The sequence below is a fragment of the Gobio gobio genome (genome assembly GCF_949357685.1).
Source record: "Gobio gobio genome assembly, chromosome: 18".
Taxonomy (NCBI): Eukaryota; Metazoa; Chordata; class Actinopteri; order Cypriniformes; family Gobionidae; genus Gobio; species Gobio gobio.
In genome coordinates, this window is record NC_137111.1 from 2,472,884 (window position 1) to 2,494,697 (window position 21,814).

A 21,814-nucleotide genomic window follows, 5' to 3' on the forward strand; every position below is an offset into this window, starting at 1 on the left:
GGTCGAACTGGAAGCCATGTTAATCTTGGACTAAATCAGCCACCGTAGGAGTTAAAACGAAATCGGAATTGAGAGGAAGAGAAACTAATATTCACTGGATGGTCATATACAAGTTCACCACTAGATGGGGGAAAATATCACACAGTGGAGCTTTAAACGAACTCCGCCATAACTTCTGCTAAGGGAGGTCAAAATACGATCGCGGTCATAGATAAATCGATCGTAGATGCCTCATTCTATTGATCCGGGCAAGCGCTAATGAGGCATCTACGTATACATCTATGACCACGCTTGTATTTTGACCTCACTCAGCGGAAGTTATGGCGGAGCTCAGAGACGATCACGCTCGTCTGATAAGAGGTAAAATAATAGCATAAATACTGCTGGGTTTCTCTCAGAAACTGATGGTTTGTCTAGATCAGACCTTTATTCATCATCTGGTGTCGTTTAAAGCTGCACTGAAACTGTCATTTGAACCGTTTGGAGCCCATTGAAGTCCATTATATGGAGAAAAACCTGGACTGTTTTCATCAAAAACCTTCATTTCTTCTCGACTGCAGAAAGAAAGACATGGACATCTCGGATGACATGGGGGTGAGTAAACTATCAGCAAAAGTTTGTTTAAAAGTGAACTAATCCTTTAACCCTTCGAGCTGTCGTCTGACCTCTGACCTGCTGTGTGTGTGTGTGTGTGTGTGTGTGTGTGTGTGTAGTGCATGCAGTCATATGCAGCGAGTCGGACATCTCTGCCCTGGAGGACAAACACCTGGCCAAAAGAGCGAGACGCAGCCAAGAGGACGGGTATGACCCACGCCCTCGCAATTATTCCCGCTTCTCTAACTCTTCTCTAACTCTGCTCTGGTGTGATGCGTTACAGGGATGGCAGTCAGGTGACCGAGGGCAGCACAGACAGCGAGGACGATATCCTCGAGCATGAAGTAAGCACAGTCTGACTCCACACACCAGAACATGAGATCTGAGCGGATGTGCCTAATGCTGCGTTCACACCAAACGTGAATTGAGCGTCAAAATCGCGTCTACTGCGTCTAGTTTCACGCGCGAACATTTTGAATGCATTCGCGCGTCCGCAGCGAGTTGGATGCGCGTAGAAATCTAGCGCTGGAAGCGAAATTGACGCGCGTTCAAGGCACTCCAGGAGAAATATGTCATAAAACACCACTCTGCCTCTTTTCATTTTCATTAAACATATATATTAAGCATGAATAGCCACACAAATATGGTCCAGGCGACTCCTACATTATCTTCACTGCATGTATGTTTAAATATCCTTAAAATATAAAGTTATGAAACTTCTCTTTGCCCTCATTCAAAACGATTTGGCACACAACAAATGATAGATTCATGAGAGCAAAGCTCGGCCGTTAGATCTACACAAAACGAACCACTACAGGACATCAGAGCCAGCGGCAGACGGCAGAAGGACTGGCCGAGGAAAGGCTGCTCTCTCAGGGGTTAATGAGCGCTGAGCGCCGCTGATCCACTGGAGCTCACAACTCCAAAAACACAAGATAATTTTTTAAAATAGGAGCTCTCTTTATAAATAAACCACAGATTTGAGCTTTAAACAACTACATTCCCACCTGAAAAAGTCTTAAAACTACATTTTGTGACACAATAGTACTATTTTTAATTTATGCAGGGTTTTTCATACACGTCACTTTACCACGTGACAACAGCGAGCAGGCTCCTGATTGGTTAACGCGGCGCGAATTGACGCCAAAGTTCAAATTTTTCAACTCGGGCATCAGACGCGAATTCACTTCAAACGCGTGAATGCACAAAAGCACCATTCGCGTGTAACGCGCGTATCGCGCAAGACGCTCAATTCGCATCCAATTCGCGTCATTCGCGCGTTGGCGCGAACTGGACGCGCGAATGAGGCGGATGACGTGCGCGAAATGCGCCTTCCACGCCGCGAGACCTCCAGACGCGCGTCAACGCGCCTTTCCATTGACTTAACATTGAAATCACTCGCGCCAGACGCTCAATTCGCGTTGCGTTCACACCGGACGCGATTCGCACGAGTGATTTACATGTTAAGTCAATGCAGAGACGCGAAATGGCATTCTGCGGCGCGAAGAACGCGAATTGAGCGTTTTGAACGCACAAATCGCTCAAGTTGAAAAATCTGAACTTTGGCGGATATTTCGCGCCGCGTTAACCAATCAGGAGCTTGCTCTAGTAGTGACAACAATGAGGAGAAAATCTGTATATTAATATCTGGTTCAGACAATATGATTATCACTGTGATAACATTAAATGACATGAAACACAACCCAGTCTCTTTTTGTTAAATGCAAGTTTATGTATGATCAATAATACAAAAGTATAAGTAAAAGGTATAATAAGCTACACATGAAATAAAGCAAACAATTCAGTCAAACATTCAAAGTCAGTGCTAGTCGGCTAACGTTACAACTAACGTACAGTTATAGCCTAAAAATATAAAGTAATGAAACTTCTCTTTGCCTTCAGCCTAAACGATTTGCCAGGGAACAAATTATAGATTCATGAGAGCAAAGATCGGCCGTAACAAGACGAATTATAGCTGGAGCCGCCACAGAGACATCAGAGCCAGCGGCAGAAGGACTGGCTGAGGAAAGGCTGATCTCACTGGAGCTCACACACACACACACACACACACACACACACACACACACACACACACACACACACACACCACAGAGACATCAGAGCAGCGGCAGAAGGACTGGCTGAGGAAAGGCTGATCTCACTGGGTTAATGAGCGCCGCTGATCCACTGGAGCTCACACACACACACACACACCACATCACATGTTCAAATAGGCTCTCTTTATATAAATAAACCACACATTTGAGCTTTAAACTACTACATTATCGACTGAAAAAGTCTTAAAACTAAGTTTTGTCACACATTAACAGTAGATTTTAATTAAAAAAAGACGTGTAAACACAGCCCATGTCAGACATTTCTCAACGAGACGAGCCGCTGGCAGAAGCCCCGCTCATGAGGAGAATCACGTCTGTTTTGCAGTGAATGTCACACACGATTGAAGCGAGTAAACTCAAAATGTTCAAGCGTCCACCTTCGCGCGAATCGCGTCCGGTGTGAACGCCACATAACGCTGGTGTTTGTGTCTCCAGCACACCAATCTCATGAACAGCTCGCTGACGTCACTCTACCAGAGCGGAGCGGGCGGCTCGGCCCCTCAGAGCAACAGCTGGGTCATCGACAAGACCGGAGACGGGCAGGAGAACATCTGCATTGATCTGTGTGAGGACGAGTCCGCCAGCGCTGCGGTAAGCATTTCGTTGACGAATAGTTTTCATTAGGGCTGCACGATTAATCGAAATCGAACCGCAATCGCGATTTGGCTTGTGTGTGATTATGAAAGCAGAAAGACTTTAAATTAGGGCTACACAATATATCGAAATTATCGAAATATCGCAAATGTACATATCGCGATATGCATATCGCAATGGCACGCAATATCTGAATGATTTTCATAGGCTACTTCAACATTGTGAAAAGTGTTCATTTTAGGCAGACACATTTAGCAGAGAATAGACTGGGCACACGACTGTTACTTAAGTGACTTGCTTGACGTTAAAAAGAGTTATTAAACGCAATAATTTGCGAAAAACAAGTCCTTGCTGTCTCGCGCTGTCTGACACACACCAAACCGTACAGTAAACCTGCTAATACAGTAAACAAAAGACAAAGAGACAATCACTCAGTGCTCTTGGCTGAATAAATCTTTGTAGCTTTATTATGTATCGGTGTATATTTAATTCATGTGAAGATTACCATTTTTAGTTCTTATTTTTAATAAAGATAAATTAAAATAACAGAAATGATCATCCACTCCTAGTTCAGGTGTCTTTGTTTACCTGGATGTTCTTGATGTTAAGTTTTAGGTTGATATAACTATATAACAGAGTTTTTGGTATTTAAATATTGGCATTACATTTTTTGTTTGTTTGCATCAATGTTAAAATTATATTGACAGATTTGTGACATTAATTTTTGCTAAAACACTGCTGGTCACTTTCAAAAGTTGTAGCGATGCTTTCTTTTCGCATTAGATGGTATCATTCTTATGAAAGCACAAAGGCTGCGATTTTAATGAAATAAATAAATGCCCAGTGTGCTAAGAGCGGCTCTTATAACGTGCGTTTGAAAAAACAACACGTGTCAAACAACTTCACAAACTAGTCATTTGAAGTGTTCATAAACCTGTTGTCCAACAAAATATGTTTAATAACACGCTTTAACTCACTTCATATGGTCAGTCGAGTGGCTTCTTATCACAGAATGAGGCAGACAACGCTTTATTTTATAGGCAGTGATAAAGTCTGTCAATCAGCACTGCTTTATTATTATGAAAATACATGAGAAGGCTTGAATAAATACACCATATCTTGTCGCAGTCGCGTGTTTATTGTCCTCATGTTTAATCAGTCAAAGCGTTTCTGTCTTCCTTTTATTCAGCTGCAGCGCGAGCTTAGCTTCACTTTAGGGATTTCCTGAAAACAAACCATAACTTCTCTAATGTAAATGTGGCGTTTCTGCTCGAGGGCGCCCTCTGGCCTCCAGTGTGAAGGACACTTTTTGGTTACAAATGAGAAAAATACTTCTCTCTAAATAAATTTATATGACAATCCATATGTTTTTCTTAAATATACAGGCGTTTTCTTCCCCACAGTGGATGCATAAGAGGCTCATATTTCATATTAAAGACAATAGACTTTAGGAAATTGATATCAGATAAAAAGCACAGATTTTTATAATAATAATTTTACAATAAATCTTTAGACCTTTCTAATGATTTTTAGTCAGGCTGTCTGCATATTAACAGGTAACCCAGCAGTTTTTTTTTTGTAAAATACATTTTCTGTAAAATTGAAATATTATTATTATTATTATTATTATTATTATTTTTACTAGTAGTAGTAGTAGTAGGGGTAGTATTATATTTATTCTTAAATACTCTATTTTTAATAATGAAAATGTTATTGTAATAGTAATATTTCTTATTTTGTTAAATATTTTAATTTAGCAATAATAATAATCATAATTATTATTAGTCATATTATTATATAAACACAAAATGTTATACACACACAATTTTCATTTGTAAAAAATCCCCCCCAAAAAAACATTGCATTCTAATCACAATTTTAACCAGAATAATTGCAATTAGATATTTTCCCCGAATCGTGCAGCCCTAGTTTTCGTCATAGTTTTCGTTTCTTGAAAAGGCCGCAATGAAGCTTAGGGGTGTGTTTACATTTGCACGGCAATGGCGTGGATCTCATCCCGATGTGTTTACAGAAGCAGAGAGATCCGTCCAAGCAAAGGAGATCAAAGAGCGGGAAGCTGAAGAGAGCGAAGAAGAGCAAGCAGGACGAGGACGAGGACGCAGAGATCAGTGCCGCAATACTGCAGAAAAAGAGTCAGTCAACCTCAACACAGTTTCATTCTAGGGTGTGTCTCAGAGAGTGTGTGTGGGGGTATTTCAGGGTGTGTTCACACTTGGCATGTTTGGTTGGGTTAAAACAAACCCTGGTGCGATTGCTCTGTTAGTGCGGTTAATTTGAATAAGTGTGAACGCTGCCATCTGAACTAGGGATGAAACGATTACCGGTTTCACGATAAACCACGATCAAATTTAGTGACGGTTAGTAATATAGTATAAAATTTAATTATCATTAAAACCGCGTGTGTTTATCACGATTGTGAAAACTCGCGGTAAATCTTGTCCAGTCAGCGTCAGTCTGGCGCAGCGCTGCTTTTTGAATGAGAAGAAATTGAGATTGTTCAGCCTCTAAAAGGACCAAATCTGAGGCGTGTCATATTTTGGCTTTTACAAAAGTCCTGAGGGAAACTTAATCTAAGATGGTCATCCTGTCTGCAGAACATGCCAGAAGAAAGTCGCTGTAATAGAGGAAACACTTCAAAACTACGAACGCAAGGCAAGTGGACTTTGACCTCACCAAAACTACGTCTGGGAAATAATAACGTGAAGCGAACAAACAAATTCAGACAAGACTAGGGTGACATTTAAGGGATAATAATCAGGGCTTGACATTAAAGGGTTAGTTCACCCAAAAATGAAATTTCTTCCATTAATGACCCCAATGTTGTTCCACACCTGTAAGACCTCCGTTCATCCTCAGAACACAGCTTAAGATATTTTAGATTTAGTCCGAGGGCTTTCAGTCCTGTGAATGTAAGTGTATGCACACTTTGCTGTCCACGTCCAGAAAGGTAATGAAATATCATCAAAGTAGTCCATATGTGACATCATTTGGTTAGTTAGACCGTGATCTTGCGCCAGATCTTGCGTTTGTGTCTTCACTGACGCTGTTTTGACTCTGTTACATTTTATAAGGTCTTCACGAGTTCTCAGCTGGTCAAACACCATCATATGTAGCTACACGCCAACAAAAGCCCATTGATCCCAGCAAACAGCCATGAATGCATCCCTGTGCCTTTAGGTTCTCAGGTATCTGAACGCTAATCGGACCAGGACTACATGTTTTGGGGTTTTTTTTGGTCTGGACCAAACAAACCAAGCAAACCGAACTACAAGTGTGAACACGCCCATAAAGTCCAAAGGAAAAACGGCATGTGTTTTGCAATAAGGAACATGAAGCGAGTCCTGGTGTGTTTTGGTCGATCGGATCACAAGTAGACGAGGGAGACGTATTTGGTGTTTAAAGGGTTAGTTCACCCAAAAATGTAAATTGTGTCATTAATGACTGAGCCTCATGTGGTTGGACACCCGTCAGACCTCCGTTCATCTTCAGACACAAATGAAGATATTTTAGTGTAAATCTGATGCTCTGAAAGGCCTCCATTGGCTCAACTTTACACTCTCAAGACCCTTAAAAGACACTAAAGACTAAAGTTACAAAGTCCATCTCACTACAGCGGCTCTACAATAACTTTATGAAGACGAGAATAGTTTCTGTGCGCAAAAAAACCCTAAATAACGACTTATATAGTGATGACGATTTCAAAACACGGCCTCATGAAGCTTCGAAGCGTTATGAATCAATGAGTCGATTCAGCAGTTCAGAGCGTTATGAATCAATGAGTCGATTCAGCAGTTCAGAGCGTTATGAATCAATGAGTCGATTCAGCGGTTCAGAGCGTTATGAATCAATGAGTCGATTCAGCAGTTCAGAGCGTTATGAATCAGTGAGTCGATTCAGCAGTTCAGAGCGTTATGAATCAGTGAGTCGATTCAGCAGTTCAGAGCGTTATGAATCAGTGAGTCGATTCAGCAGTTCAGAGCGTTATGAATCAGTGAGTCGATTCAGCAGTTTGAATCGCCAAATTTCAGCAGTTTGGCGGTTTGACACGCGATCCGAATCATGATTCGACTCACTGATTCATAACGCTTCGAAGCTTCATGATGCCGTGTTTTAAATCGGTCATCACTATGTAAGTCGTTATTTAGGGTTTTTTTGCGCACAAAACTATTCTCGCCGATTTATAAAGTTATTTTAGAACCACTGTAGTGAGATGGACTTTGTAACTTTAGTCTTTAGTGTCTTTTAAGGGTCTTGAGAGTGTAAAGTTGAGCCAATGGAAGCCTTTCAGAGCATCAGATTTACACTAAAATATCTTCATTTGTGTCTGAAGATGAACGGAGGTCTGACGGGTGTCCAAACACATGAGGCTCAGTCATTAATGACACAATTTACATTTTTGGGTGAACTAACCCTTTAAATCCGTCTCTTTTGTCCACTTTGAGCCACTTCTGTCCTGATTTCTTCGAGGTGTGGGTACATGTATGGGCTTTTTCAGATCTTTAGACATCTGAACGCGACTAGAGACGACGGAGAAACACACGGAGAGCATCAGCTTTAGTTTCTGCTCTGACAGACTCAAGACCAGCCGAACGCTGTGAGTGTGTGTTAGAGATCAGGAATGAAGAGACAACATTGAGATTGGGACGTTTGTCATCTTCAAACCAAACTTGGGTCTCCAGCCGAGAGTTTAAATCCCGACCTGATGCGTTTTACCTCTGGAAGTGGACGAAAGTGGACAAACTCAAACCGCTTTACACCCGTTTACACCTGTATTTAGAGTCGTCCACTTGTGATCCGATCCACCAAAACACATCTTAATATCAGCCACAGAATCACATTTTGACAATTGATCCAATCAATCACCAAATGTATTAACAGACAAGCTCTTTAACTCAAAAAGTAGTTCAAAGAATGAAGGCACTATAAACTTAAATCCATTTAAATCCATCATTTGGCTGAAGATCATCAACAAAATCAGTGTGATGCAGATTTTCAATTAATCACAGAAACCATAAATACGGCCAAGTATTCAAAATGTGTGTGTGTGTGTACAGGTTTGAGTACACCACCGAAATATAATGACTATTCCTCAGTAATATAGTGCAACCTGTTGGACTAGATCAGGGGTTTTCAAACTGGGGTCCTCCAGAAGGTTCTAAGGGTTCCCCAGAAAATTTCAGGGAATAAAAAGACAAAGCAAAAATTTTTTTTTTTGGTTTAATCAAAATAGCTTTTGATTGACGTGCACTTTGCATATTCACCCAAAACGATGATGTTTTGTTTGTTTGAGGACATCGGTTTCTGTGTAATAATAAAGGTTTTTTCTCATTCTAACTCAAGGTAAGGTCAAGGTCCATGAGCTCCAGTTCTCCGCTGTGAAGTTTGAGGATTTCGGGGGCAGTGAGGAAACTCTGGAGGTCAGCCTCGATCATCCGCTCATGCGTCTGTCCCGCTCACACACACTGATGTCTAACGGCTGCTTGTCTTCTGCAGGATGTGTGTAAGCTGCTGATCCACATGAGACATCCGGAAGTGTACCAGCGGCTGGGGGTCGTTCCTCCGCGCGGCTTCCTCCTGCACGGCCCGCCGGGATGTGGGAAGACCCTGCTGGCTCAAGCTGTGGCTGGAGTGAGTGACCAGAGCCGCGTGTGTGTGTGTGTGTGTGTGTGTTAGGGGTGGGAATCTTAAAGGATTAGTTCACTTTTAAACAAACTTTTGCTGATAGTTTCCTCACCCCCATGTCATCCGAGATGTCCATGTCTTTCTTTCTGCAGTCGAAAAGAAATGAAGGTTTTGGATGAAAACAGTCCAGGATTTTTCTCCATATAATGGACTTCAATGGGCCCCAAACGGGTCAAATGACAGTTTCAGTGCAGCTTTAAACGACACCAGATGATGAATAAGGGTCTGATCTAGACAAACCATCAGCTTCTGAGAGAAACCCAGCAGTATTTATGATATTATTTTACCTCTTATCAGGAGCCATAACTTCCGCCAAGTGAGGTCAAATTCGAGCGTGGTCATAGATGTATACGTAGATGCCTCATTAGCAACTGCACGGATCAGTAGAATGAGGAATCTACTATCGATATATCTATAACCACGATCAAATTTGACCTCACTCTCCTGAAGTTATGGCTGAGCTCAGAGATGATCACGCTCGTCTGATAAGAGGTAAAATAATAGCATAAATACTGCTGGGTTTCTCTCAGAAACTGATGGTGTGTGTGTGTTGAACACTCTCACCGGGAAAAGTGTCCCCACGGGTGAGACGCCCCTGAGCAGGTCATAGTTCGTCCATTTGATCTTAAACGAAGCCAATTCACCAGCAGACGAACGTTCGCCTATCAACTAGGGATGAAACGGTATGGAAATTTAACATCACGATTATAGTGACCCAAATTATCACGGTTATCAATATTATCACGGTTTTGTTCAAGTTTTATATTTGAAAATCAACAAACAAACTAAAGCAGCTCTATGCACTTTTTTAAGCAAGATTCTGTGGAATTTTCTTCCTTATAATGGCCGTCGTCAATAGCAACGCATAAATAATAATTTCTCGTAAATATAATCTCTAATATTATCTCTGTAAATATATTCTCAAGCAATATTCTCATCAGTGTTCAGCAATGATGCTTTTAAATCTAGCATGTTTTGTGTAAGAGCCCAAACAGTATCCTAGTGAAATAATGCATATCCATATTTCCATATGATTTGACAGTTTATTTTATTAAATATCAAAATGACTGCATCATACCTGACACCTGGATGATCACTTTACAGCCAGTTTTATGACTTTCATTCTCTTCAAATGCTCTTCAAAAGTTTGAAACGTGTGTAACGTTACCAATGTTGTGTGTAACTTTAGAGACGGTCCCTAAATTCGCCAGCATTATGCCAGTCATATCAGACGCGCTGTGGCTCTGCTGTGGTTCTGCTGTGTTTGTTTGAAACCATTTTCGCTGCTGAAATAGAACAAAAACAGTCAACCACTGTATGATGAGTGAATCTCTTGCGTACATCACACACACATCTCTGCTTTAGTGTAGATTTCAGCGTGTGAGAGCGGCGCGCGCTCTGAACAAAATTCCGGCTAATCTGAACGCCTCTGATTATGAGACATTGCATTCATAAACTCAATATAAACACGTGTGAGTGCTTATAATGCGCAACGCGATTATAACAGACGGCGTTTGAGAAGACTATAATAAGTTCAACAGCAGAGTGACTGTGTGCAGCCGAAATAACGTTAACTTACACCCGCAAATGGTGGTTGTTAATGTCAAGCCCTGATTATTATCCCTCAAATGTCGCCCTAGTCTTGTCTGAACTTGTTCGTTCGCTTCACGTTATTATTTCCCAGACGTAGTTTTGGTATTCAGGTCAAAGTCCACTTGCCTTGCGTTCGTAGTTTTGAAGTGTTTCCTCTATTACAGCGACTTTATTCTGTTGTTCTGCAGACAGGATGACCATCTTAGATTAAGTTTCCCTCAGGACTTTTGTAAAAGCCAAAATATGACCACACCTCAGATTTGGTCCTTTTAGATATCTGAAAAATCTCCCGCCGCTGTCACTGCTTCTGCCATTTCTTCTCATTCAGAAAGCAGCGGTGCGCGCAACAGACTGACGCTGACTGGACAAGATTTACCGCGAGTTTTAAAATCGTGATAATCACATGCGGTTTTAATGATAATTAAATTTTATACGATATTACTAACCGTCACTAAATTTTACCGTGGTTTATCGTGAAACCGGTAATCGTTTCATCCCTACTATCAACGCTTGGCCACAGTGGTGAAGTGGCCATTTGAATTGAACACAGAATCGATTCTGAATTTTTGAATATCGAATCGCGATGCATCAATGCATCAACCTTTTCTCCCACCCCTAGTGTGTGTGTGTGTGTGTGTGTGTGTGTGTCACTGGTGAGCGGGTGTGTCTGATGCTGTGTGTCTGATGCTGTGTGTGTGTGTGTGTCACTGGTGAGTGGGTGTGTCTGATGATGTGTGTGTGTGTGTGTGTGTGTGTGTGTGTGTCACTGGTGAGCGGGTGTGTCTGATGCTGTGTGTGTGTGTGTGTGTGTGTGTGTCACTGGTGAGCGGGTGTGTCTGATGCTGTGTGTGTGTGTGTGTGTGTGTGTGTGTGTGTGTGTGTAGGAGACGGGGTTGCCCATGCTGAAGGTCTCAGCGCCGGAGCTGGTGTCTGGAGTCTCCGGAGAATCCGAGCAGAAGCTGCGGGAACTGTTTGAGCAAGCCATAGTAAGACTCAGACACAGGTGCACAACATAATCAGTAACCAATGGTAGCAAACCAGTGACCAGAACACCGGATTTAGGCAGGAAACGGGGAAGGATGCCTCTACATTGACCTGAACTAAGGCTAACCGTGTGTCTAGACCAGTGCTCATTTTGACAGCACATTTTGATTTAGTTTTAGTCATATTTTAGTCACCTGAATTGTTTTTAGTTTTAGTCTAGTTTTAGTCTCCTAAAATCTAATGAGTTTAGTTCAATTGTAATACATTAGGAATTTAAGCGTCACATAACCGACTGTCACTTGAACTGACATTTTGACATCATTTTGTTTTTGACATTAAAAATACACGAAAGAGCTCAATTCACTTTTTTAAAAACATCTATATAGTTTTTATAACTTTGTATTTCTGTTTTAGTCAGTAGGCCATATCAGGTTAAGCTAAAGCTTCAAATAAGTGTATTATTATTATTATTTTTTAATTTAATTTATTTAATTTCAAGTAATGAATATTTTTAATGGTTTTAGTGAACTATTATAACCCTGATACTTATTGATATGTGTCAAATACTGGTCTTTCCTCCTGAATATGAATTAAATGGGAATTAAATTAAATACAGTTTATTGTGTACGCAAAAACGAATATATAATGCGTGACTTGTAATTATAAACAAGCTGGAAATACACCAGGACTCTTATTTTGAAATGTCTGCGCCTCTATTGCAGTTGCAGGAGCTCATTCAAGTTCAGGAGATCAAATATGCGTCATTACAACCGTCTAAAACTAGTGCTGTCAAACGATTAAAATATTTAATCGCGATTAATCGCATTAATGCCATAGTTAACTCACAATTAATCACAATTAATTGCACATTTTTATTTATTCTAAATGTCCCTTGATTTCTTTTTGTCCCATTATTTTTTCTTATTTTAATGATCTTATCAACATAGAAAAGTGGATCGACTTGCTTTGTTCAAATGTTTGTTTTATTGAAAACAACATTGGCATACTGTAGTGTTCGATTTCACACCAACATTCTCACTTGAAGCAGTCATTCACACTTGGAGCAAATAATCGCTCACACAATGTAACACTGTCCATCAATAAAAGGGTGAAAAAAAATACTTTGTTGCACAAACAGCCCCTTCAACAGCCCTTTCTAAGGGATCAAAACAGGGTGATACAAAATTAAATTACAAAGTGCACATGCAAGGTAAACTAGGACTCCGCCTATAGTGCAGTTAAACCAGGGGTCGCCAACTAGCGGACTCCGGTCCAAATCCGGACCGCGAAGCCTTTTGACGTAGGCTAATGAAACAGTTAACGTTGCAATGCTCACTGTTACTACGTTCAGACCCAGACGCGCGGTCAAGCATGCAGTGAAGAAGAGACTGATGGTGCGTTCACACCGGACGCGAATGACGCGACATGCACACCGCTTAATCCGCGCCGCAGAATGTCTATTTGCGTCTTTGCATTGACTTAAATCACTCGCGCAAAACGCTTCATTCGCGTCCGGTGTGAATGCACCACCAGAGCAGAAAGCAGCGCTCAAGACAAGCACTTTTAGTTGAAGACCCCTGAGTTAAACCATGGCTTAATACGTTTCTCATTTCGGCGTCTCACGCTTGCCATCCACGTCTACTCTTTTAATGGCCCAAACGAGTGCGGGCAGCCGCAGCGTGCCTGATGTTTTGTTTCCGGTCTAGCTACATCCGGAGTGGTGTTGTAGTTTTTCTAACGTTACTAGTTGTTGCAACAGCATGTGAAAAAACTACAAAGTTTGTTAGACCAAAAAGAACGTTAATCTCGCGATAAAAAAATTGACGCCGTTAAAATAGGTTTGCGTTAACGTCGTTAATAACGCGTTTAACTGACAGCACTATCTAAAACATATTACTATATAAACATCGTAAAGTAAACACTCATTATTCATCAGCATTAGTTCATAAACACTGGTCTGGCATAAATGTGTGTTATGGATTGAGCCGCTCTGGAGCTGGATTGGGGGGGTGTGTGTGTGTGTGTGTGTGTTATGGATTGAGCCGCTCTGGAGCTGGATTGGGGGGGTGTGTGTGTGTGTGTGTGTGTGTTATTGATTGAGCCGCTCTGGAGCTGGATTGGGGGGGTGTGTGTGTGTGTGTTATTGATTGAGCCGCTCTGGAGCTGGATTGGGGGGGTGTGTGTGTGTGTTATTGATTGAGCCGCTCTGGAGCTGGATTGGGGGGGTGTGTGTGTGTGTGTTATTGATTGAGCCGCTCTGGAGCTGGATTGGGGGTGTGTGTGTGTGTGTGTGTGTGTGTGTGTGTGTGTGTGTGTGTGTGTGTGTGTTATTGATTGAGCCGCTCTGGAGCTGGATTGGGGGGGTGTGTGTGTGTGTGTGTGTGTGTGTGTTATTGATTGAGCCGCTCTGGAGCTGGATTGGGGGTGTGGGTGTGTGTGTGTGTGTTATTGATTGAGCCGCTCTGGAGCTGGATTGGGGGTGCTTGTGTGTGTGTGTGTGTTATTGATTGAGCCGCTCTGGAGCTGGATTGTGTGTGTGTGTGTGTGTGTGTGTGTGTGTTATTGATTGAGCCGCTCTGGAGTTGGATTGGGGGTGTGTGTGTGTGTGTGTGTGTGTGTGTGTGTGTGATTGATTGAGCCGCTCTGGAGCTGGATTGGGTGTGTGTGTGTGTGTGTGTTATTGATTGAGCCGCTCTGGAGTTGGATTGGGGGTGTGTGTGTGTGTGTGTGTGTGTGTGTGTGTGTGTGTGTGTGTGTGTGTGTGTGTGATTGATTGAGCCGCTCTGGAGCTGGATTGTGTGTGTGTGAGCCTGTAGATCGTGTGTTTTCCAGAGGTTAGATCAGCTCAGATCAAATGTGCTCATCTGAGACACAGATCATCAGTTCTGACCCCATCTCTGCCCTAATCCACCCTCACTAACCTCACTATTCTCCTCTCGCTTTATCTGCTGAGGAACATGACAGTAGATTTTCCTCATAGTTTTTGTCATCCAACACTAGTTTTTATTGAGTTTTCGTCTCGTTCTCGTCAGTGAAAAAAGGTAGTCGTCGAAAATGATTTGTCAACGAAATGAACACGTCCCTTGGTCTCCGCTTGTTTAATTGTGTGTGTTCTCTGCTCCTGTAGAGCAGCGCTCCCTGTCTCCTGTTCATCGATGAGATCGACGCCATCACTCCGAAACGAGAGACCGCCTCCAAAGACATGGAGAGACGGATCGTTGCTCAGCTGCTCACCTGCATGGATGGTGTGTGTGGTGTTCGGAAGCAGACTGACTGATGCTTTCATTCACAGTGTTTTATTCCTGTCGTTTCTGGTTGTCTTTAGACCTGAATTCATTATCGGAGCCAGCTCAGGTGTTGGTCATTGGAGCCACTAACCGTCCGGACTCGTTGGATCCGGCCCTGCGTCGAGCCGGCCGGTTTGACCGAGAGATCTGTCTGGGGATCCCTGATGAGGGCGCGAGACTGAAGTACGTGTGTCTCACTGACCCGCTGAATCCGCTGTGGCCAGGCTTGGGGAGTAACGGATAGGGTTGGGAACCGAGAACCGGTTCTTATGCAGAACCGAAATACCAGAACCGCGTGAAATTCCTAAGTTTCGGTTCCGAAAACGGTTCTGGTGCAATGTGTGTGCGAAGCGCTGGAAGCGTATCCTTTAAAGGGTTAGTTCACCCAAAACTGTAAATTGTGTCATTAATGACTGAGCCTCATGTGGTTGGACACCCGTCAGACCTCCGTTCATCTTCAGACACAAATGAAGATATTTTAGTGTAAATCTGATGCTCTGAAAGGCCTCCATTGGCTCAACTTTACACTCTCAAGACCCTTAAAAGACACTAAAGACTAAAGTTACAAAGTCCATCTCACTACAGCGGCTCTACAATAACTTTATGAAGACGAGAATAGTTTCTGTGCGCAAAAAAACCCTAAATAACGACTTATATAGTGATGACTATTTCAAAACACGGCATCATGAAGCTTCAAAGCGTTATGAATCAGTGAGTCGATTCAGCGGTTCAGAGCGTTATGATTCACTGAGTCGATTCAGCGGTTCAGAGCGTTATGATTCACTGAGTCGATTCAGCGGTTCAGAGCGTTATGATTCACTGAGTCGATTCAGCAGTTCAGAGGGTTATGAATCAGTCAGTCGATTCAGCGGTTCAGAGCGTTATGAATCACTGAGTCGATTCAGCGGTTCAGAGCGGTTCAGAGCGTTATGATTCACTGAGTCGATTCAGCAGTTCAGAGCGTTATGAATCAGTCAGTCGATTCAGCGGTTCAGAGCGTTATGAATCACTGAGTCGATTCAGTGGTTTGAATCGCCAAATTTCAGCAGTTTGGCGGTTTGACACGCGATCCGAATCATCATTCGACTCAGTGATTCATAACGCTTCGAATCTTAATGATGCTTTGTTTTGAAATCGTCATCACTATGTAAGTCGTTATTTAGGGTTTTTTTGCGCACAGAAACTATTCTCGTCTTCATAAAGTTATTGTAGAGCCGCTGTAGTGAGATGGACTTTGTAACTTTAGTCTTTAGTGTCTTTTAAGGGTCTTGAGAGTGTAAAGTTGAGCCAATGGAGGCCTTTCAGAGCATCAGATTTACACTAAAATATCTTCATTTGTGTCTGAAGATGAACGGAGGTCTGACGGGTGTCCAACCACATGAGGGTCAGTCATTAATGACACAATTTACATTTTTGGGTGAACTAACCCTTTAATAGCGAGTGACAGCCAGTGTTGCCAAGTCCGTGGTTTTCCCACAGAATTGGGCTACTTCATCACTGTTGCCGCGGGCTGTGTTTCATGTCCGCGGGTTGAAGCGATTGTGCAATTGTGCGGGTTTTGTTGTGAAAACCTGGCAACCCTGGCTCACCTCATCATGAATATTAATGACGTTGCCTGCCGCTTCCAGGAGTGCAGCAGTTCAGCCTGAAAGCCCTCGCGCTACATATTTATGGTTTTGCGTCAGATATTTTCTCGTTGACCACCAGCATGGCGAAGAGAAACTCACAAGCATGGATTAATTTCCAAAGAATGAATGATAATGAAGCAAAATGTAACACATGTGAAAAGTTAATAACATGCAAAGGAGGCTGCACTAGCAATTTGACAAAACATTTGCTACAGCACAGAGCGCCACAGGCTTATACCAGATTTATAGTGAAAGGACTAATATATATATATATGTCAACCGTTGAGTGACCATGGTTTAGGTAAGCGTTTAGGCACAATTAGGCTACCTTTGTAATGCTGAATTGCAATTTATTATTTACAAGTTCACTGAATAACTGAATTACTATTAAATTAATATACAACTAATTAATAAATATAACTAATAAATATAATTTATAACTTGGTTTTATTCAGAGACAGAGAGATAAAATGTAATAAGACAATTTCAGAGGTGTTTATTTGAAAAAAAAATTGTTGCAAGAATGGCTTAATTAATACTGTAATATATGTACAGTACAGGACTTTTTTGACATTGCCAACCTGTAAATTAATTTTAGAGCAAGTAATAAACACAAAATGGATTGTTTGAGTTGCGTATTGTGCCTTTTTCCTTTACCACTATTTGTTTAATAATTTTAATGGAACCGGAATCGGAACCGGAATCGTTAGGCGGAACCGGAACCGGAACCGGAACCAGATGAACAGCTAATGCTGCTTGCCAGTTAGCAAAAAGTGTGTGAATGGTTTTGGCCATAGACATAATATATCTGTGGTTTTGGCAAGCACGTAAATACTGTCTCTCTTCTTCTTCTGTGTGACAAGCGAGTGTCAGGAGCATAAAGTGCCGCAGCGCCACCTTGTGTACGGGAGCTCCATCATCCACTGAATGTGCACGTTCACTCGGCGCATCGCCAGTGGAAATCGCTTGGGTGTGAACACTCAAGACGTCATGAAAAACGTCACGAAAAACGCTGGCGATAAGCGCGTGCGATATTCGTCCCGGTGTGTACAGGCCTTAAGTCAAAAAACAAAGTTATGCCCACTACAGTTACATTTTGTAAAAAAAAATGAAAGTACTTTCTGGATTGCAATAGTTTGACTTAAAGGTCCCATGGCATGAAATTTTCATTTTATGAGGTATTTCAACATTAATATGAGTTCCCCTAGCCTGAATATTGTCCCCAAGTGGATAGAAATGTTGATCGGTGTAAACCCGAGCTCTGGCTGTCTTTCTCTGCCTTTGAGAAAATGACAGGCCAGACGAGCCAATCCTGAAGTCTCCTGGTTTGACGTCCAAGCAGGAACGGTTTCCTCCCTTTCCTCCACCCAGAGAATCTGGCACGCTCACGCAAACGCTTGAGAGATCATGGCTTGTGAACGAGTGAACGCTGGCAGTTTCTCAGTGTTTGGATGTACAATTGAAAACAGAAGTCTTTTTTCAGTTCCTTCTGATCTGCGATCAGTGATTTCTGATGTGTAGCTAATTAATTATTATTCGTGCACACGCAGCGGCTTCTCTCTCTCCAGACAGAACGGTGTTTTCGTGTTTTCTCAGTGTTTTTGTACGTCCTCGTCGCGTCTATCTGTTCTAAAATGTGCATACAGTCATGAGTTTCTGCTCAACATCAGCAGACTCACATCTCTTTAGAGATAAACCTCACGCACGCCGAAGCTCGGGCTGCACTGACCGGTTGGCCTTCAACATCCCCGACCCCCAGTACTGCATCTTCAGCATCCCCGACCCCCAGTACTGCATCTTCAACATCCCCGACCCCCAGTACTGCATCTTCAGCATCCCGACCCCCAGTACTGCATCTTCAGCATCCCGACCCCCAGTACTGCATCTTCAGCATCCCGACCCCCAGTACTGCATCTTCAGCATCCCGACCCCCAGTACTGCATCTTCAACATCCCCGACCCCCAGTACTGCATCTTCAGCATCCCGACCCCCAGTACTGCATCTTCAGCATCCCGACCCCCAGTACTGCATCTTCAACATCCCCGACCCCCAGTACTGCATCTTCAGCATCCCCGACCCCCAGTACTGCATCTTCAGCATCCCCGACCCCCAGTACTGCATCTTCAACATCCCCGACCCCCAGTGCTGCATCTTCAACATCCCCGACCCCCAGTACTGCATCTTCAACATCCCCGACCCCCAGTACTGCATCTTCAGCATCCCCGACCCCCAGTGCTGCATCTTCAACATCCCCGACCCCCAGTACTGCATCTTCAACATCCCCGACCCCCAGTACTGCATCTTCAGCATCCCCGACCCCCAGTGCTGCATCTTCAACATCCCCGACCCCCAGTACTGCATCTTCAACATCCCGACCCCCAGTACTGCATCTTCAGCATCCCGACCCCCAGTACTGCATCTTCAGCATCCCCGACCCCCAGTGCTGCATCTTCAACATCCCCGACCCCCAGTGCTGCATCTTCAACATCCCCGACCCCCAGTGCTGCATCTTCAGCATCCCGACCCCCAGTACTGCATCTTCAGCATCCCCGACCCCCAGTGCTGCATCTTCAACATCCCCGACCCCCAGTACTGCATCTTCAGCATCCCGACCCCCAGTACTGCATCTTCAGCATCCCCGACCCCCAGTGCTGCATCTTCAGCATCCCGACCCCCAGTGCTGCATCTTCAACATCCCTGACCCCCAGTGCTGCATCTTCAACATCCCTGACCCCCAGTACTGCATCTTCAACATCCCCGACCCCCAGTACTGCATCTTCAACATCCCCGACCCCCAGTACTGCATCTTCAACATCCCCGACCCCCAGTACTGCATCTTCAGCATCCACGACCCCCAGTGCTGCATCTACAGCATCCCCGACCCCCAGTGCTGCATCTTCAACATCCCCGACCCCCAGTACTGCATCTTCAACATCCCCGACCCCCAGTGCTGCATCTTCAACATCCCCGACCCCCAGTGCTGCATCTTCAGCATCCCCGACCCCCAGTACTGCATCTTCAACATCACCGACCCCCAGTACTGCATCTTCAACATCACCGACCCCCAGTACTGCATCTTCAACATCCCCGACCCCCAGTACTGCATCTTCAGCATCCCCGACCCCCAGTGCTGCATCTTCAACATCCCCGACCCCCAGTGCTGCATCTTCAACATCCCCGACCCCCAGTACTGCATCTTCAACATCCCCGACCCCCAGTACTGCATCTTCAGCATCCCCGACCCCCAGTACTGCATCTTCAGCATCCCCGACCCCCAGTGCTGCATCTTCAACATCCCCGACCCCCAGTACTGCATCTTCAACATCACCGACCCCCAGTACTGCATCTTCAACATCACCGACCCCCAGTACTGCATCTTCAGCATCCCCGACCCCCAGTGCTGCATCTTCAGCATCCCCGACCCCCAGTACTGCATCTTCAACATCCCTGACCCCCAGTACTGCATCTTCAACATCCCCGACCCCCAGTGCTGCATCTTCAACATCCCCGACCCCCAGTACTGCATCTTCAACATCCCCGACCCCCAGTGCTGCATCTTCAACATCCCCGACCCCCAGTACTGCATCTTCAACATCACCGACCCCCAGTACTGCATCTTCAACATCACCGACCCCCAGTACTGCATCTTCAGCATCCCCGACCCCCAGTGCTGCATCTTCAGCATCCCCGACCCCCAGTACTGCATCTTCAACATCCCCGACCCCCAGTGCTGCATCTTCAGCATCCCCGACCCCCAGTACTGCATCTTCAACATCACCGACCCCCAGTACTGCATCTTCAACATCACCGACCCCCAGTACTGCATCTTCAACATCCCCGACCCCCAGTACTGCATCTTCAGCATCCCCGACCCCCAGTGCTGCATCTTCAGCATCCCCGACCCCCAGTACTGCATCTTCAACATCCCCGACCCCCAGTACTGCATCTTCAACATCCCCGACCCCCAGTACTGCATCTTCAGCATCCCCGACCCCCAGTGCTGCATCTTCAGCATCCCCGACCCCCAGTGCTGCATCTTCAACATCCCCGACCCCCAGTACTGCATCTTCAGCATCCCCGACCCCCAGTGCTGCATCTTCAACATCCCCGACCCCCAGTGCTGCATCTTCAACATCCCTGACCCCCAGTGCTGCATCTTCAACATCCCCGACCCCCAGTGCTGCATCTTCAACATCCCCGACCCCCAGTGCTGCATCTTCAACATCCCCGACCCCCAGTACTGCATCTTCAACATCCCCGACCCCCAGTACTGCATCTTCAACATCCCCGACCCCCAGTACTGCATCTTCAGCATCCCCGACCCCCAGTGCTGCATCTTCAGCATCCCCGACCCCCAGTACTGCATCTTCAACATCCCCGACCCCCAGTGCTGCATCTTCAGCATCCCCGACCCCCAGTACTGCATCTTCAACATCCCCGACCCCCAGTACTGCATCTTCAACATCCCCGACCCCCAGTACTGCATCTTCAACATCCCCGACCCCCAGTGCTGCATCTTCAGCATCCCCGACCCCCAGTGCTGCATCTTCAACATCCCCGACCCCCAGTGCTGCATCTTCAGCATCCCCGACCCCCAGTGCTGCATCTTCAGCATCCCCGACCCCCAGTGCTGCATCTTCAGCATCCCCGACCCCCAGTGCTGCATCTTCAACATCCCCGACCCCCAGTACTGCATCTTCAACATCCCCGACCCCCAGTGCTGCATCTTCAGCATCCCCGACCCCCAGTGCTGCATCTTCAACATCCCCGACCCCCAGTGCTGCATCTTCAGCATCCCCGACCCCCAGTGCTGCATCTTCAGCATCCCCGACCCCCAGTACTGCATCTTCAACATCCCCGACCCCCAGTACTGCATCTTCAACATCCCCGACCCCCAGTACTGCATCTTCAACATCCCCGACCCCCAGTGCTGCATCTTCAGCATCCCCGACCCCCAGTGCTGCATCTTCAACATCCCCGACCCCCAGTGCTGCATCTTCAGCATCCCCGACCCCCAGTGCTGCATCTTCAACATCCCCGACCCCCAGTACTGCATCTTCAACATCCCCGACCCCCAGTGCTGCATCTTCAACATCCCCGACCCCCAGTGCTGCATCTTCAGCATCCCCGACCCCCAGTGCTGCATCTTCAACATCCCCGACCCCCAGTACTGCATCTTCAACATCCCCGACCCCCAGTGCTGCATCTTCAGCATCCCCGACCCCCAGTGCTGCATCTTCAACATCCCCGACCCCCAGTGCTGCATCTTCAACATCCCCGACCCCCAGTGCTGCATCTTCAGCATCCCCGACCC

At 45.0% G+C, this 21,814-nt stretch overlaps 1 protein-coding gene across 3 annotated transcripts in view; it reads left to right on the plus strand.

The window, feature by feature from the left end:
* The window catches only part of nvl (nuclear VCP like), a 53,110-nt gene that overhangs the window by 8,506 nt on the left and 22,790 nt on the right, over window positions 1-21,814 (plus strand). The window contains exons 4-12 of one of the 3 annotated variants that reach the window (XM_079842497.1): window positions 714-801; window positions 878-938; window positions 3,147-3,302; window positions 5,338-5,458; window positions 8,667-8,743; window positions 8,820-8,954; window positions 11,486-11,587; window positions 14,713-14,830; window positions 14,911-15,055. In XM_079842497.1, coding sequence (XP_079698623.1) covers window positions 714-801; window positions 878-938; window positions 3,147-3,302; window positions 5,338-5,458; window positions 8,667-8,743; window positions 8,820-8,954; window positions 11,486-11,587; window positions 14,713-14,830; window positions 14,911-15,055 — 1,003 coding nt within the window. The remainder of the gene's footprint in view (window positions 1-713; window positions 802-877; window positions 939-3,146; window positions 3,303-5,337; window positions 5,459-8,666; window positions 8,744-8,819; window positions 8,955-11,485; window positions 11,588-14,712; window positions 14,831-14,910; window positions 15,056-21,814) is intronic. The other 2 variants (XM_079842498.1, XM_079842499.1) reach the window with 2 other exon arrangements.